At 52.3% G+C, this 17740-nt stretch overlaps 2 protein-coding genes across 3 annotated transcripts; both read right to left on the bottom strand.

Annotated features, from left to right (window-relative positions):
• Positions 1-7939: 7939 nt before the first annotated feature.
• Positions 7940-9957, bottom strand: LOC133908681 (uncharacterized). Of its 2 annotated transcripts, none has more exons than XM_062350807.1 (3): positions 9784-9956; positions 8996-9100; positions 7940-8188 (listed from the first exon to the last, which is right to left on the bottom strand). In XM_062350807.1, the coding sequence occupies exons 1-3, from the start codon at positions 9862-9864 to the stop codon at positions 8141-8143; spliced, it is 234 nt and encodes a 77-aa protein (XP_062206791.1). In that variant the 5' UTR covers positions 9865-9956; the 3' UTR covers positions 7940-8140. The 2 variants fall into 2 exon arrangements, with proteins under 2 accessions (XP_062206791.1, XP_062206790.1); XM_062350806.1 differs by lacking the exon at positions 7940-8188 and adding an exon at positions 8289-8390 and having other exon boundaries at positions 9784-9957.
• A 3278-nt stretch (positions 9958-13235) lies between these two features.
• On the bottom strand, positions 13236-14206 carry LOC133910078 (3'-5' exonuclease-like). The gene has a single exon (XM_062352598.1). The coding sequence runs from the start codon at positions 13964-13966 to the stop codon at positions 13358-13360; it is 609 nt and encodes a 202-aa protein (XP_062208582.1). The 5' UTR covers positions 13967-14206; the 3' UTR covers positions 13236-13357.
• Between the last annotated feature and the right edge of the window lie 3534 nt (positions 14207-17740).

Genomic DNA, 17740 nt, shown 5'->3' with positions numbered 1-17740 from the left:
TGCATGCACTCGAGGGGAGCCCAGAGTGAGCTCGGAGGGGAGGACTGCTTCGGCGCCATAGACGAGGAAGAACGGAGTCTCCCCGGTGGCGCGGCTTGGCGTAGTCCGATTGGCCCACAGCACGGCTGGCAGCTCGTCCACCCATCCCTTCCCGTGCTTAGCGAGCACGTTATAGGTCCGGGTTTTGAGGCCCTTCAGTATCTCCGCGTTGGCGCACTCGACCTGCCCGTTACTCCGAGGATGAGCGACGGAGGAGAAGCAGAGCTTGATGCCGAGATCTTCGCAATAGTCCCCGAACAAGGCACTTGTGAACTGGGTGCCGTTGTCGGTGATGATCCGGTTCGGGACGCTAAAGCGGCTGGTGATGCCGCGGATAAACTGGAGTGCTGTGTTTTTGGTCACCTTGATGACTGGGACCGCCTCCGGCCACTTGGTGAACTTGTCGATAGCGACATATAGGTATGCATAGCCCCCAATTGCTCGGGGGAATGGACCCAGAATGTCCAAACCCCAGACCGCGAAAGGCCATGACAGGGGAATGGTATGAAGAGCCTGAGCTGGCTGGTGAATCTGCTTTGCATGGAACTGGCACGCCCTGCAGCGCCGAACCAGCTCGGAAGCATCCTGGAGAGCCGTAGGCCAGTAGAAACCTTGCCGGAAGGCCTTCCCGACCAGCGTGCGGAACGATGAATGGCCACCGCACTCGCCCTCGTGGACCTCAGCGAGAAGATCGCCGCCTTCTGCCCGGGAGATGCATTTCAGGAGGACACCTCCTGCGCTACGCCGGTAGAGATCCCCATCTACTATGGCATAGCGTCTGGACTGCCGAGCAACTCTTTCGGCAGACGCCTCATCCTCGGGTAGGAACTTTTCTTTCAAGTACCCTCGGATGTCAGACATCCACGAGGCATCTTGAGAACATTCGGCGAGCACAGCGCACTCGCCGGACGGTGGCGCCCTAACGGGGCTTCCCACTGAGGGCACCGCCGGGGTCCCCTGAATTGAGTTCGAGGTTTCCCCTTCATCCTGTTCGGCAGGCAGGACGGAAGGCCGTGCGAGTCTTTCTTCAAAGACTCCGGCAGGGACGCGCGCACGTGAGGAGGCCAGGCGAGAGAGCTCGTCGGCCGGAGCATTGTCGCGGCGAGGGATATGCCGCAATTCGAGGCCGTCGAAGCGTCTCTCGAGCTTCCTGACTGCAGCCACGTACGCCGCCATTTGAGGATCCGTGCACTGGTACTCCTTGGATACCTGGTTGACGACCAGTTGGGAGTCCCCTTTGACCAGGAGGCGACGAATCCCGAGCCCCACCGCAGCCCGGAGGGCGGCGATGAGACCTTCATACTCCGCCATGTTGTTGGATGCGCGGAATTGCAACTGTACAACGTACCGGAGCTCTTCACCCGTTGGGGAGGTGAGAACCACTCCGGCCCCTGCGCCTTTCAGCGAGAGGGAGCCGTCGAAGTGCATGACCCAGTACCCGGGCGCGTCGTGCCCGGGATAGGCAGAAACCTCTTCTGGGACGACGCAGGGGACGGGCGTCCACTCTGCCAAGAAGTCGGAGAGCGCCTGGCTTTTGATTGCCTGGCGACTAACGAAGTGTAGGTCGAACTCCGCCAGCTCTACTGCCCATTTGACAACGCGCCCGGTGCCTTCCCGGTTCCGGAGAATGGGTCCCAGTGGATAAGTGGTAACCACCGAGACCTTGTGCGCCTGGAAGTAGTGGCGCAGCTTTCGGGAGGCGACGAGCATGGCATAGAGTAGCTTTTGCGCCTGGGGATATCTTGTCTTGGCTTCCCGGAGGACTTCGCTGACGAAGTGCACCGGTCGCTTCACCCGGCGAGCCCGGACGGCGGCTCCACCCGGGGGGCTACTGCAGCCCCCAGGGTTGGCGGCACGGTCGGGGCTGGCCGGGCACTCGGGCTCGACTCCTTGGCTGGGAAGAGCAGTGTGCTCGGGCTCGACCCCTTGCCCAGGGGGAGCCGCGAGGACAAGTGAGTGGTCGGGGGCCTCTGGGAGCTGGGACCCAGCACCCGGCCCCCGACACTCGTCGCGCTCCACCACCAGCACTACGCTCACGACCTGAGGAGTGGCCGAAACGTAGAGTAGTAGGGGCTCACCTTGAGAGGGAGCCACCAACACGGGTGGCGAAGTAAGGTACTTTTTTAAGTCGCGGAAGGCCTGCTCGGCCTCCGGCGTCCAGTCAAAACGACCGGATTTCTTCAAAAGCTTGAAGAGGGGGAGCCCTCGCTCCCCGAGCTTGGAGATGAAGCGCCCGAGGGCTGCCATGCAGCCGGTGAGGCGCTGGACCTCCTTGAGTCGAACCGGGGGTCGCATCTGCTCGATGGCCCGGATCTTTTCTGGATTGACCTCGATCCCTCCGCCAGAGACCGAGAAACCAAGGAGCTTGCCCGCTGGCACCCCGAAGACACACTTCTCCGGGTTGAGCTTGAGGCGGGTAGAACGGAGACTGTTGAAAGTCTCGGCAAGGTCCTCGAGCAGGGTGGCACGGTCTCGGGTTTTGACCATGAGGTCGTCGATGTAAGCCTCGACGTTACGGCCAACCTGCGAGTCAAGAGTAATACGAATAGCGCGCTGGAAGGATGACCCAGCGTTGCGCAGGCCGAAAGGCATTGACATGTAGCAATAAGTCCCCACCGGGGTGGTAAAAGCAGTTTTTTCCTCGTCCCCTACGGCCATGCGAATCTGGTGATACCCAGAGTTTGCATCTAGAAAGCATAAAAGATCGCATCCCGCAGTTGAATCTATAATTTGATCAATGCGAGGTAAGGGGAAGGGATCTTTAGGGCAAGCCTTATTTAGGTCGGTGTAGTCCACGCACATGCGGAGCTTGCCATTGGCCTTTGGGACGATGACTGGGTTTGCTAGCCAGTCGGGGTGGAGGACTTCTCGGATGAATTCGGCGTTGAGGAGCTTGCTGACCTGCTCGCGGATAAACTCCTGGCGCTCTGGCGCCTGCCGCCGGACCTTCTGCTTCACCGGGCGGGTGTCCGGACGCACCGCCAAGTGATGCTCGATCACCTCCCTAGGGATCCCGGGCATGTCGGACGGTTGCCAGGCAAACACGTCTACGTTAGCCCGGAGGAAGGCGACGAGCGCGCTTTCCTATTTGCTGCCCAGGTTGCTGCCGATACGGACAACCTGGGTAGCGTCTTCGCCCACCACGACCTCCTTCGTTGGAACAGAGGTGTCGGCGGCGAGTCGGGGTTTGGATGAAGAGGGTCCCGGGCCCCCTGTAGAGCCATCGACCTCGGCCTGCGCTGAGACCAGAGCCATGTATGACTGTTCAGCGCAGGAGACGACGCCGCAGGAATCGGCGATCACAGAGATGGAGCCTGCGGGGCCGGGCATCTTAACCGTAAGGTATGCATAATGCACGGCCATCATAAACTTGGCGAGCGCCGGACGCCCAAGGATGGCGTTGTAGGGGAGAGGGAGCTCCGCGACATCGAAGAGGACGCACTCCGTGCGGAAGTTATCCCGGCTCCCGAACGTGACAGGCAACTCAACCTGCCCAAGGGGCAGGGAGTGCCCAGGGGTCACTCCACAGAAAGGGAGCGATGGCTTTAGGCGTCGGGAAGACACCTGTAGCTTCTCAAAAGCCTCCTTAGAAAGGAGGTTGAGGCCAGCACCACCGTCGATCAGCACCCTGCCGACCTTGACATTGCAGACAGTGGGGGACACTACCAAAGGTAGTCGCCCCACGGCTGCAGTACTGACGGGGTGATCAGCCATGCTGAACGTGATCAAAGTATCCGACCACCTTAGGGGCCTTGTGGCCTCTTCGCTCGGGGTTGCCGAGCACACCTCGCGTCGCATGACCTTGATGCCACGGCGCGAGGAAGGCGTATACGCGCCCCCGTCGATGAAGGCGACGGTGTGCTCGGGCTCCTGGAAGCCGAGCTCGGCGTTGTCGGGGGTGACCTCAGTATCGCCTCCTCCACGGAACTCGTCACGCTCCCTCTGGCGCTGCTCCACGAGTCCTTTGACCGTACGACACTCCATGAGGTCATGCCATCTGGTCTGGTGTATGGGACACCATTTACCTGGCTCGGGCCCCGCGGGAGCGGGGGCCCTCGCTGGAGCGGGAGCTCGGCCAGGGGCCGGGGCTCTCGCTGGAGCTGGTGCCCTTGCTGGAGCCGGGGCCCTCATAGGCACGGAGGCCCAAGGAGGAGCCCGAGCAGGGGCCCTGACGGGGCGTCGATCGACACCCGGCCGGCGCTCTTGCCGGTGATCGGGCTCTTGCGGCACCCTGTGAGCGGGGACCTGGGTTGGCTCAACGGGAGCAGCCTCACGCTTCCTTCTCTTCTTCTTTTCCCGCTTGTCGGAGCGGGAAGAACTTGGCTGGTCGGAGGCGGGGCGAGGAGCATGCCACGCCCTGGCCTCCGCAGCCATGGCGCACTTATCGGCCAGTGCGAAGAGTTCCGCAGTGGTCTCGATCTCGTGCGTACCTAGCTTTTCGAGAATCCGCTCATCGCGGACGCCCTGCCGGAAAGCAACAATAACAGCGTGGGGGGCCACTCGTGGAATGGTGTTGCGAACCTGGCTGAAACGCTGTATAAAGCGTCGTAGCGTCTCCCCTTCCTGCTGTTGGACGGCGTGGAGGTCGCACTCCAAACCAGGACGCGTAAACGTGCCCTGAAAGTTGGCCACGAACTGGTGGCACAGGTCATCCCAGGAGCCGATAGACCCTGGGGGTAAGTTCATAAGCCAAGAGCGGGCGGAGCCCCTCAGGGCAACATGAAAGTAGTTTGCCATCACCTTTTCGCTGCCTCCGGCCGCTTGGACGGCCGTTGTGTAGATCTGGAGGAACTCGACGGGGTCGATGGACCCGTCGTACTTCTCCGGCAGCTCGGGGCAGAACTTGGAAGGCCACCTGACCCGGCGGAGCTCGGCGGTGAAAGCACGGCAGCCGGTGCCGTACCCCGCAGCGCGAGCGGGGGTCCTCGGTGGCGAGTGGCGGCGAGCCGGGGATCCCCGGTGGCCTTGGGCCGGGAGAGAGGAAGCCTGGTCCTCTGCCCTGACCCCCTGCCGGGTCTCCCGCTGACGCTCGAGAGTAACTCGGGCATCCTCGTGGCCCCTCCGCTCGTCAAGGCGCAAACGAAGGTCCTGGGCTTCAGATGCGACCAGGGGGACGGCACTCCGCCTGGAGACCCCTCGGCCCGTGCGGGTGTTGCCCGTTGAGGAGCCGGCTCTGGCGGCACCATGCCGAGAAGTGGTGCGAGGACTCCCGGCCTGCACCTGGCGACGAGCAGTTCCGACCAAAGCGACGACATCTTGTATCCACCGGCCTTCCGGAGTGTTCGGCGTGGCCTGAACGGGCGGGTGCCTAAGGAGAGCATGTGCTGCAAGCAGCGCGCTCCCTGGGCTAGCCTCGCTGAAAGCGAGCCCGCGTCGTGGTGGCACCCGACGTGGTCCAGAGGCGGACCGGGCTGCCGGGGTCCCGACCACCTGCTGGGGGTCGGAAAGTGCGTCGGCAGCGGCGGCGGCGGCCCTGATGGGCCCAACGCTTTGATCCCCTTGAGCGGGAAAAAACGCGCACGTGGATGGTGACTGTTGCTGGTACGCAGCAGCGACTGGGCCTCCTCTGGCGTCGGGCAGCGCCCCGTCACTGGAAGTGGAGCCGGAACGCTGGAGGCGATGCCCACCGGCCATCTTTTCCTGTGGGAAAAAAAGTGAAACAAACAATCCAGGGATATTCCCCCCTACCTGGGGCGCCAGTTGTCGGAGGGTGAACTCCTATCGCAGGGATCCCGAGAGACCCCTTTTTAGAGATTCGGCCGGGGGGATGATCCTGAACGAGCTTGTTTTGGGAAATAAGCGGGAAACGGAAATAAATGCAGTGGCTGGTGGGAGATGATCGTTCTAGTGCGAGAAAGATGGGTGCACCGGGGTTTAGACAGGTTCGGGCCGTACGGGGGCGTAACACCCTACTCCTGTGTGAGTGCTATATCTATCCTTGAAGGGAATTCTTCAAGGATGTATCTGGTTACAAGAGAGAGCCACTTACTGAGAGCTTGAGGCTCTCGTGTTCTAGCTTGGCTTGAGCTGGTTCGAGCGTCTGCATCCTCTTTCTTTTTTTCTTACGGTCTTGTCTTTTTACGTGTTCTCCATTCTTTCCTTTTATAGGCGCGCCGACCTCGACATATCCTGAATGGGAAAGAGGGGGTGCGAGTGCCAAGGTGCCACGGAGAAAGGCATCATCATTCCGTCTTGGCGAAGTGACAGGGGCGGTGGAAAAATGCGACGTGCATCCGACCACCCGCCACTGTGGATGCCTCGGGCGCCATTAAGGGGGCCCACCAGGCAGCCTCAAAGGTGCCCGGTGCGCCCACCCTGTCTTGTTCTTCTGCCAGGGCGGGGTGGCAGGCGGAGCGCTTCGATTCTGGCAACGTTATCCCGAGGCACCCGGATGAAACGGGACGGGACCCGTGCATTTAATGGACCCACGCCCCCCTGCCAGTGCATGGCAGGGTCTGACACTGGAGCGTGGGCAGCTGAGAATGTCAGGATGTCAGACCGTGCGTGCCTATTAAATGCGGCATTGAGCCCTTGACTGGCTGACACCCCGACGATGGGACCCTTCGGGTCGTCGGACGATCTTGCGCGAACCTTCGGGGAACCGAGTCCTCGGGGGCTGCCACGTGCAGCCCCGAGCCTTCTCTCCCGAGCACTTCGGTGAGACCTTTGGGGAACCGAGTCCTCGGGGGCTGCCACGTGCAGCCCCGAGCACTCTCTCCCGAGTACTTCGGTGAGACCTTCGAGGAACCGAGTCCTCGGGGGCTGCCACGTGCAGCCCCGAGCACTCTCTCCTGAGCACTTCGGTGGGACCTTCGGGGAACCGAGTCCTCGGGGGCTGCCACGTGCAGCCCCGAGCACTCTCTCCCGAGAACTTCGGTGGGACCTTCGGGGAACCGAGTCCTCGGGGGCTGCCACGTGCAGCCCCGAGCACTCTCTCCTGAGCACTTCGGTGTTTGGATCATCGGGGGACTACAGTACTCGGGGATAAGTGAGAAACCTTCCGAGCACTTCCTTCTCGGTACTTGGACTCTGTGGATCATCGGGGAACTGGGGTGCTCGGGAACCTAGAGGCTACGGCCCCGAGCACCTTCCCCCGGGACTTAGTTTTTTCTTATCCTGCAGGGTGGACCTCGCGGGATGGTGACATGTGGCGGATGGCCGCCCCGGTCTCGGGATTCAGGGACCCCTGGTTTCTAATACACCGATAAATACCCCTATGCATTGTGTGTTATGGAGGATCTCAATTGATTACAAATGATGTTTTAGCTAGTTGCCAGAATTTATCTCACTCTCATATAAACGTGGTTCTTATCCCTTTATATAGTAGAGAGTAGGAGGAGAACTTATATGGGGGTCTAAACAGAAAATCTCTGCTCATCTTAATATCTAATCCAAACCATTATTACGAAGAACAAGTTGTGCTCACTTGCTCTGAAGGCTCTATATATTATGTCTCTGTGCGCCGCTGTGGTAGCCTGCAAAGTCCTACTCTACAGCATTCAATGTTATTAGACGAGATAATATTTTATGAAAGATCATTTCTTCTGTAGAAACATATGTCCACTATCTCCTTTTAGTCTATTTATTATATCATAAGATAAATGATGTGAATAGAGTCACCATGATCTTTCTAAATAAAATTCTATAAACTTACTTCCCATCTCCCTTGATGTATCCATACTGACCATATTCTTCTTCCTCGGTCTCCCGTAGAAGCACTCACGTGCTTGTACGCGTGTTTGGGTGTGTAGTTTCATTTGCTATTAAGAATCACCGATTAACCACTTTATCTCACGATAACAAATCGAGAGCTCGCTTAACACATGTAAGGAAGTGATAAGACGTTCAACGAACGCATGTGGAGCATAACAGACTGCCTTGCTTTTAAGTCGAAGCCATATGCGTCAATCGGCTCTCTAGCTAAGCCCTGAGCTAGCTAGGCCCATCACTTTATTCAAGCATACATGTACATGACTCCATAATACGCGGTAAGGTCATTTTATTTGGACGTACATTACACATGCAGTACGTGCTTTATTCTTGCAGGTTCGTGCTATTTAGTTCAGGATGGTAGCTGGACCGTGGTCCTGCTACTGCCACCTCAGAAGTTCGAATTGCCCCCGATGCCAAAGGAAGAAGTGCTTGGGACCTAAATGTGAAAAAAAATCAAAGTATTACTCTGTTAGGCTAACTCCAAATTTACAGATTCTAATACTACAGTACTTTACAGTCTACTGTAGCATCTTTAACAGATCTCTTACCTAGTGCTACAGTGCATTATAGTGTTGTGGAGGGAGTATGGCGCTGTGAATTTGCCAGAGTACTGTAACATCCGTAATACTGTAGCAGCACTGTTTACAGAGGATGACAGTGGGTCCGAAGGGACGAAAAGAGTAGTAGAAGGTAAGAAATAGGGTAGCTGTCGAAGATGAAAAAATAAGGAATGCTGTAACAGTGATAGGAGATACTGTAATAGTATTTTTAGGATGAAAATTTAATGTAGCTGTTGGAGATAGCTTTAGCTAGCTAGTAACCCCACTGGCTCACTCGAAAGATGAGTAACAAAATTAACATATAGCATATTCACCAAATGAACACAATGGATCTATATTACTCTTTTGAAATTGCTAGGCAAAATTCTTACCTTTCATTCTGGTCTTGGAACTTGGAAGATAAGTAAATTTCATTGGAACAAGTATGGCAAAATAAGAACACTCTACAGATTCCAACGAAGAGCAAATTCCTTTTATATCAGAGGAACAATATAAACCCAACAAGATTCCTATGAAATCACTACGTCCGGTTCCAAGTGACGATGCCCATGATTCCGTGGGCCTACTTATTCTCCATGTCATCAGATGAGTCCTTCAAATAACTCAATGACATTTTCTTTCTGACAAACCGCTGATAATTAAGTAAGGAAAGGGGGGAGGGGTGTGGGGACTGGGGAGTTCACCTGCGGCGGTGCTGGTCCATTAACTGAGTTGCCACTTAGGAAGGAGCCACCGGTGAGCGAGGTGCCGGTCACAGGGGCACTTGTATTGTTTCCCGTGTTATGGTTCTACAAGAGTAAGAAAAATAGGTTATTTGGTCACTTCCAATACAAATATTTTAGTGCAATGTTCATCTATTTCTACCTAACATGGGCACTACTCCATCCGGTCATAAATACTTGTCGTTTTTGAATTTTTACGGTTTCCAATGTGTAATTTTGATCATTATTTTTTTAGTAGAATATAGTTAAAATATCTAATAAAAATATAATATTATGAAAGTATTTTTTAAAACAAATCTACACATATAATTTTTATGTTTCTAAACTAAATATTTTGGAAATTATTGACGATCAAAATTTTAAAAGTTTGATCGAATCTTGATCAAAACGACAAATATTTATGATCGAAGGCATAACTATATAAATTCTCTCCCCAGTGCATAGTTTCTTCCACACCTCAAATGATGAGCCCTCATTCAATTATCAATTGTTTCCCATTGGTTGCTAACATTTGAATATGAACATTAAACACCTGAACGTATTTCTTAACTTGTTTCTTATGTTGGATATGCCTAGCTTATGTCTTTAGCAAGACACTAGCTCTCTCTCTTCTTTACTTGTTTGCCACCTCATAAAAAATCCTACGTTACAAGATTATTTACTGTCTAAGAAATAAGCCACGTTGGAGTATTGGGAGAGGCTGTACATCACCTTTAATGCTTGCCAGAATGCTTACAAGGTTTAATTACCTGCATGTTGTTCATGCTGCGCTGCTGGTTCTTGCCTTGAATCACAGGGGTGAAGACCCTGCTCACCCCGTTGGCAGACATGTCGGTGTCGTGTGAATGAGCAGTGAATAGAGAGGGCTTTTGATTAGTTTTTCTAGTGGCACTCTTGGCTGCTTGAGTCCATGGTGGTAGAACTAGCTATTCTTTTATAGTGCTATAATAATACATCTACCGTATGATATATGGAGCATAGATTCACCTTAGTGGTGTAGAGAATTTATTCATGATATGACATATATATATTTTTTCCGTGAGAATGTAGTAAACCTAAGAAATATTTTGTATAGAGTGTATTGTTTCCTTCGATAATTTGTGTCAGTTATCAACATATGTGTCCAAGTATGTGGTTCTCATATAATATCTGCTATCGTACAAACGTGGTACTACGCAAGTACAGAATTTTAAGAATTTTAATTAAATGGTGATTTAGTCTTTTTTTTTATCAAACCAATTAAAATAAGTCACCAGTGAACTCTAGTTTACTCATAAAAATATTTAAAAATTTTAAACCACTTTTATACTTTAAATAAAATCGTCAATTAAATAAAAAAACATAACACACACTTACGCACTACTGGATAGCTATATCCAGCCTACTGGATAGCTATATCCAGCCGAATCGGCCGAATCGCTCGATTCGGCACATTGATCGAATAATTCTCCCGTGGTCATCCTATCCAACCTTCGGCGCTCAACCAAAAACCGAAGAAAATTAGACCACCATCTCTCATCCGTTGTCGTGGCTCCATCCAAATGCCTCTAAGTGATTGTCAGTGCGTATTGATCCGGTCCCACAGCCAGAGCAACAGAGAGCACTAGGTTCCCTCCTGTCGAAGCTTTGGTTCAGAGGAGTTGCTATCTAACAGTTTTTTTGGGTTTTTTTTGGCAGAGACTGTGAGCCAGAGCCTTTCTTCAACCGACGACGCTGGCTCGCTTCTGTCTTCTACTCACACCTCTCTCATTAACAATTTTTTTTCACGCTCCCCACCTCAGCACTGGCTTACCAAAGGTCATTCGTCTCCCACGACCAGCCTCTCGCTGGTTTGTTCCAGTTGCCCAGCACTGTAGCGGAAGGACGGGAGAAGAGAATCTTACTGTCAGAGACGGGGGACAGGAAGCGTGACGCGCTCGTACGAAGATTACTGCTGCAACTACGGACGTGGTACTGTACTTCCTGTTGACTGCTACGAGCTTTCACTTCACCGAACCGCGTCGTTTCCTTCACGGCCTCGTTGCCAGGGATGGAAACGGATCGGATACGTATAGAATCGAATTCGGATAGTACGATTTATCATATTTTAATCCGAATACGAATATGGATCTGGATATCTTCGAATACGAATACGAATCGGATAGTTCGAATACGAATCCGCATTCGGATATCTACTCGATCTTCGAAATTCAGGTTGGAAATTTAAATTTTTGAAAAAATTTAACTAAAATTTGATAAAATTCGAATGAAATTTGTTCTACTTTGATTGGGCCGGAATTTTACAAATTTTTTTCAAAATTAATGTTGGAAATTTAAATTTTTGATCAAATTTAACTGAAATTTGATGAAATTTGATTGAAATTGTTCCAATTTGATTGGGTTGGAATTTCGTTCATATCTGAAATTTCTAAAACTTTAGCAAAATTTAGTTCTCTGGTTGGCGGATACGGATACGAATCGGATATATCTTGAATTCGGATATCCACATTTGAATCCGAATCTCGAAAACGAATTCGGATATATCCATTTTAGTATCCATTTCAGAAACGAATACGGATACGGATATCCATATTCGTATTTTAACGGATACGGAATCGGATAATTCGAATTTCCTGCCATCCATTTCCACCCCTACTCGTTGCATCAGGCAGGCATCAGCGCCACGAAAACCGAGACGTGCGTTCTCGTCACGGATAAGACTGCCCCATCCATATTCCCTCCATTTCGTTCCTTCCTGATTCTCTTTCCTGTTTCCATTCCCTTTATTTCCTCTTATCTCCAACAGCTTCCCTTCGAAGGGAATCGCGAAAGGAAAGGAGAGAGAATCCCGTTCTGAAGGGAATAACCTTGGGAATCCCGTCGTGAAGGGAACCGTGAAGTGAAACCGTTGGAAACGCTGAAGGAAACAGAAATCCCTTCACAATGAAAATCTGACCGTAAAAAGAATCTCTTGACCTTGTTCAAGCAACGCTCTCACAGTGCAGCTTCCGCTTGCTCGGTCGTCAATTCCTTGTCCGTGCCGTGGGTGAAGAAACATGTTGTTTAATTAGATCATTTTCAACTATAGTTTTTTTATTTTATTTCTTTTCTGATTCTATTTCCTGTTTATATTTTTTTATTTTCTCTCATCTCCAACGATTTTTTTCTGAGAGAAATTGTGAAAAGAAATGAGAGATAATCTTATTCTAGAGAGAATGACTTTAGAAATTACCTCGCGACAGTAACTGTGAAAGGAAATCGTTGGGACGTTAAGGAGAAAAAATTTCTTCAGGACGAGAATTTTGTTTCCAAACAGAAATCGTTGGCTTCAGTATTAGAGCTAACCGTTCGTGCATTAATCAGCTTATTGAGGGCACCTGGCAGGCTGGCACAGCTTCAATATGCAGTAATGCGGTAATGCCACAATGTATTTATACAGTTGAAGAGTTGAAAGGGCCACCTGACGGCCACAAATCCTCATTGCATCAATGGATCATCAATTTTCTAGAGGCTTAATATGGTTTAACCATGTCGTTAACGCCTGATGGCCACGAGGCTAGCTGACACGTATGGTGCGCTCGGCAGATCCTGGCAGCGGCAGGGCTGGTTAGCTCGCCACGCCGACTTCTACCGTGAACCTCGAGAGCTCATCGAAACGTGGCCCAGCCGCGCCACGAACTTGATCAGCAGCGACGCGAACGACAGCGCCGCCGTGCTCTCTAGCGCGCGTATGCAGCAGCATACTCGCCACGTGCCCGCCGCCAACCGCGTCGTGGTTCTCCAGCCCGTCCACCTCGCGCGGCGGCCACGCCCGGACCATCCTCTGCCGCACGCGCAATCCTCCTGCAGGGGGGGTCGAGGTGAGGAAGCTCGACCGCTTCTCTGCGCTGTGCGCCATGCCGACGATGTCGCTGCCCAGGACGAGCTACGAAGCCTGCGCCGCGGCGTCCTGTAGCTCCGGCCCAGGACGTGGTAAACCAACGTTTTGGGCGGCACAATGTTCTGAGACTGTCGTTGCTGCTATGAAAGCGATTGGATATCTCAGCAAAAGACAACGAGTAGGTACCTGAATCCAGAAGCAGCGAAGAATCCACACAGCAATCATCAAACAGCTCACAAATGCATCATAGGACGAAGAGCAACGCGAATCGCATGCAAACATTCAAGTCCAAAGGCCACGTATACATATTAACATGACTAGTACGGTCCACACGAAAGCGACTTCAGGATAACTTAGCAGAATATTTACAGACGAAGACTGCAAAAGTCCAAACCATGACACCAACGAAAAGTAGCGGATCGACGCCCGACGACACGAAGTCACGCATGAGTGCGTGACATACCCTAGTAGTCGCCGTCGTAGAGCCTCCGGCCGACCTCGAAGGACGCGAACGCGTCGGTGCAGGCGTACTTGAACTGGTCGTCGGACAGCGTACGCGCGTCCCAGGCGCTCACACGCACGTGGTGCGGCTTCTCCATCTGCACGCCCATCACCTCCCACACCAGCGCCTGCAGCCCTGCGCGGCGCAGCTCGGACCTTCCAAGCGTGTCGGCGGCGAGGCGGCGCAGGTCCACCACGGACGCCACCTCCAGCCCGTACCCGGCCCTCAGCTTGGCCGCGTCGTCGCGGACCCCGACGCCCACGAAGGTGAACCGCCCGTCAGCGAGGAAGCCGAACAGCGCCTCCGGGACGTAGTCGGCGTGGAGGATCTGGAAGACGAGGCAGCGTCGGTCGACGCAGACTTGGAGCACGGCGACGGGGCCCGGTATGCGGTAGGGGCGCCACTCGACGTCGAGGCCGACGAGGCCGCCGCCGTGGTGGGTGCGGTAGGTCTCGCCCAGCCACCAGTCCACCACGTCGCCGGAGTCCGTGAGCGTCGTGTCGATGCAGTCCTCGTCGAAGGACACCACGTAGGTGCCGTCCTCGTAGATGCCCTGGATCTCGGTCGCCATCTCCGATGCGCTTCTCTCTCTCTCTCTCTCGGCGTTGGGGTTTTGGGCTTCTATGCTGGAGACGTTGATCAGATGGCGTATATATAAAGCTCAAGCGCGAATGTGTGGTCCCGATTTCGTTTGGAGCTGGTTCTCGTGTGCATCCACGGCCGAGATCTTCTTCTGGGAGAATGGGAACTAGGGTTTCCCTTACCGGGCTCGCTCGTAAGGGACTGTTCGCAGATGAGTTGGTACTCCTAGCACGTGGCCAGACGGAGATATTTGGACGTGGCCTGCCTGATCAGACGGGCATAGGGTCGCCAGGTTTTCCTTCCTCTCGAAGCCTTGGTGAGTCTTTGAATGCGAAGACTCGTCAGTACTGAGTACTGACACACTGACACTCCTCTTTCTTACCTTTTGGATGTCTGAAGACTCCTTCCTGAAGGTTTATGATGGTTTTAAATTTCTGTTTATGATAATAACAAGTTCACTAAGTGTATTAAAGTCGAGTCTATCAAGAAAATCACCGTCACTATGATGATCAAATTCATACGAGGATTGATAGTGCGGTTTAGCAGTCTAACAAGACTCGGTTCATCAGTAGCATTTTTAAAGACTACTACAAAAAGATTGGGACTCAAGTTTGCTACATGTAAGTAACGGACAGGTAGAAAGGACGAATGGTATGATCGTGGGGCAACGTGAAGTGGCAGTGACTCGTCCTGTAGCATAAATATCGCGAGATGGTCCGACGGCGTTTGATGATGGTACAAGGCGCGTAGGAAGATCAGGGCAGAGCATGCATGCATATCTAATATTGTGATGAGCTAGGGATAATTGGCTCTGTTAGGGGTAGATCTACCACAGGGTTGGACACGGTCTGGTTGTTTGTACATCTTCACCCTGGGTATATAAAAGGGTGAAAACTTTGCTTATAGGAGAAGGCATTCTGTAACCAGTTCACTTAATTCATAAGATAATACACAGGACATATGACTATTATCTTACGGAAGGTCTGAATTTGGATAAATCTTGATGTTCTTGAGTCCAGTTGATATACACCTATAGGAAATGTAGATCAACACGTTCGTCATCTGGTATATCTAGAATCACCTCCCGATATTAGTTATTTTGATCTAGTTAAAATAAATAGTTAGTTGATTGAATTAAACTAAAATAAATCGCTCCACACCATCTCTAATCCACCATATGTTCATTGTTTTGCCTCAATCAAGTCCCGATCTAGCGACTTCCAAGTAGATCGATGAAAGCCAATACACCAAGCCTCGTTATCTCTCACGATAGCAACAACAACTCATGGTGCACGAGAATCAACTCGTTGAGTTCATCCGTTAGTACGTTGAAGATCACAAGATGGCGGAGGCTGATCGGATCGAGCAACGACAAGCGCTGAAGAACCTGCAGCGAGCGGTGGAGGCTTGGAAGCCACTCGAAGAAAAGGTAGAAGACCTCCAGCATGCGGTGGGTGATCTTCAACAACACGTCAAGCAGATCCAACATCAAGCTGGACTCACGGCTCCATCATCCTCCATGGTGTCCGCGGAAGCGACGACGCCAGGCGGGAGTATGGCGTCAGCATCCGTACTGGGGATGCCATCACATCTGTTGCATCTCGGGCCTGAAGGCCACCGCCATGATGACCATCATCAGGGCATGGCACATGTGTCTGTAATCATCCTATTGCCAACCCCAGTCACAGATACGCTAGTGCCATTTCAATCTCCACCGTCTTTCGGAGCACTGTTGTTCGTCAATCTTTAGAACACATTGTCTAGTGCCTTGTCCTCACACGTTTTTAAACTGGATTTCCCTTTTTATATGGTGAGGCACCGCAATTTTGGAAGTGCAAAGTATGTGGATTATTTTGGGGTGTATGCCATTCCACCGTATCTTTGGGTTTGTTTGGCTACAAGCAATGCTATGGCTCCAAGCTCACAGAGAATTTGCATCCTGGACAGGTTTGTGTTACAAGCTGGTGGACAGGTTTGGCCGAGATCAATACCAAGAGTTAACCAGTCAATTGTTTGATTTGAGGCAGCTGAGAACAATATTTGAATATATGTCCAGGATTGAGTCATTGATGCATCAAGTTCTATCTCATAATTCCTCTTATGACCTTGTGTTCTTTACTACACGTTTTGTGGATGGATTAGGGGAGGATATTTGGAATATGATCATATTGCACATACCCAAAGATTAGGGGAGGATTAGGTTAGTTTGCTTCTGTTTGTTTCTATCAGTTTGTTCAGTTAGGCAGTTGAGCATAGACCAGGGTAGTGCTGGTCGTGCGCGTCATGTGCGGCTTGATCGGAGCTCATGGGATGGCATGAGCAGCATGCCGATTGTGGCTCACACATGTTCTCTCCGTTTCGCAAATAAATTGAAGAATCAAACATAGAAAAAAGCTGCAGCTGAGCAGCACCAAAATCACCGAGTTCATCAAGTTTTTCCAACAATTGGTAGTCAGAGATAGCGTTCGTGAGTTCCTGGCAGCGTCATGTCGGCTCCAGATGGTGTTCACTTGTGGTCTCCTCCGTGCAGTGGTCAACGACAATCGCCTTCTCCTCCTCCGCGCTGCGGCCGATACAGTGATGACGGTGGCCAAGTCATCGTAGAGCGCGTTGTGAAGGAGGCGTTGGAATCAGTCGTCTACCCCAGCCTAGCTAGGACCAACTACACTAACTCGACGTTGGTGATGAGGATGAATTTGCAGGTACAAGGTCTTTGGGCGACGATAGAGCCTGATGGCGGAAACTGCCGCGACGATCGACTAGCTTTGTCCGTGATCCTCCGCGCCGTGCTGGCTGAAATGCTCTCGACTCTCACTGTCAAGATGATGTGCGTCAGCAAGGAGCGGGTCCACGAGGCGAATGCCCAAAAGCTGCAGCGCGAATTCAGTGAGACCACGTTCAATAGCGGCAAATCCATCGATGATTTTGTGATGAGAATCACTAGCCTCGCCAACAATTTGCAAGTTCTCGACGACAACATCTTTGATCACAAGGTGGTGAAGAAGCTTCTCTAAGTCGTCCCCGAGCGCCTCTTGCAAGTTGTCATTTCAATTGAGACTCTTCTCGGTTTGAGCATGCTCTCAATCAAGGAGGTGATTGGACGTATGCGCGTCGTCGAGCAGAGGTACAACCTTGGTACATCGGTGGCTGTCGATGGCAGTCAAAAGCTCCTTCTCACAGAAGAGGAGTGGGTCGCCTGTATGAAGAAGAAGGAGCAGGAGCGTGGCACCTCGGTTTCGGGTCCAGTAGCAGGCGGCGCAATAAAGGTCATAGGTGCTACCGTGACTTTGGAGCACACAAGGGCATGAATGCCAAAGCATGCCGCGAGGGCACCGGCGACAAGTGTAGGAATTGTGGTAAGGTAGGCCACTGGGCCAGGGACTATCGGAGCAAACTGAGGTGTGGCGAGCAAGCTCACCTAGCCTAGGAGGAGGAGCAGACTTTGCTCGTGGCGACAGCCTGTGTCGAGCCACAATCGGAGTTACTATTACTGGTCAGTGTTCCGCTGCGTCCACATGGTGAAACCTACCTGAGCAAGGAGCGAGTCTTCGTCCAGCTCAGCCCAGAGGTCCACCGCGACTGCAAATGCTAGGCGCTTGACACCGGAGCAAACAACCACATGACCAAGTCTCGCTTTGCATTCGCCGAGCTCGACATCGATATATGCAGAACGGTGCAATTTGATGACGGTTCTGTGGTATGCATTGAGGGCTGTAACACCATGGTCTACATCGGCAAGACAGGGGAGTACCACGTCCTCACC

This window comes from Phragmites australis, chromosome 2, assembly GCF_958298935.1.
Source record: "Phragmites australis chromosome 2, lpPhrAust1.1, whole genome shotgun sequence".
Lineage (NCBI taxonomy): Eukaryota > Viridiplantae > Streptophyta > Magnoliopsida > Poales > Poaceae > Phragmites > Phragmites australis.
Note: the sequence above shows the minus strand (reverse complement) of the source record. Positions and strands in the feature narration are given on the sequence as shown.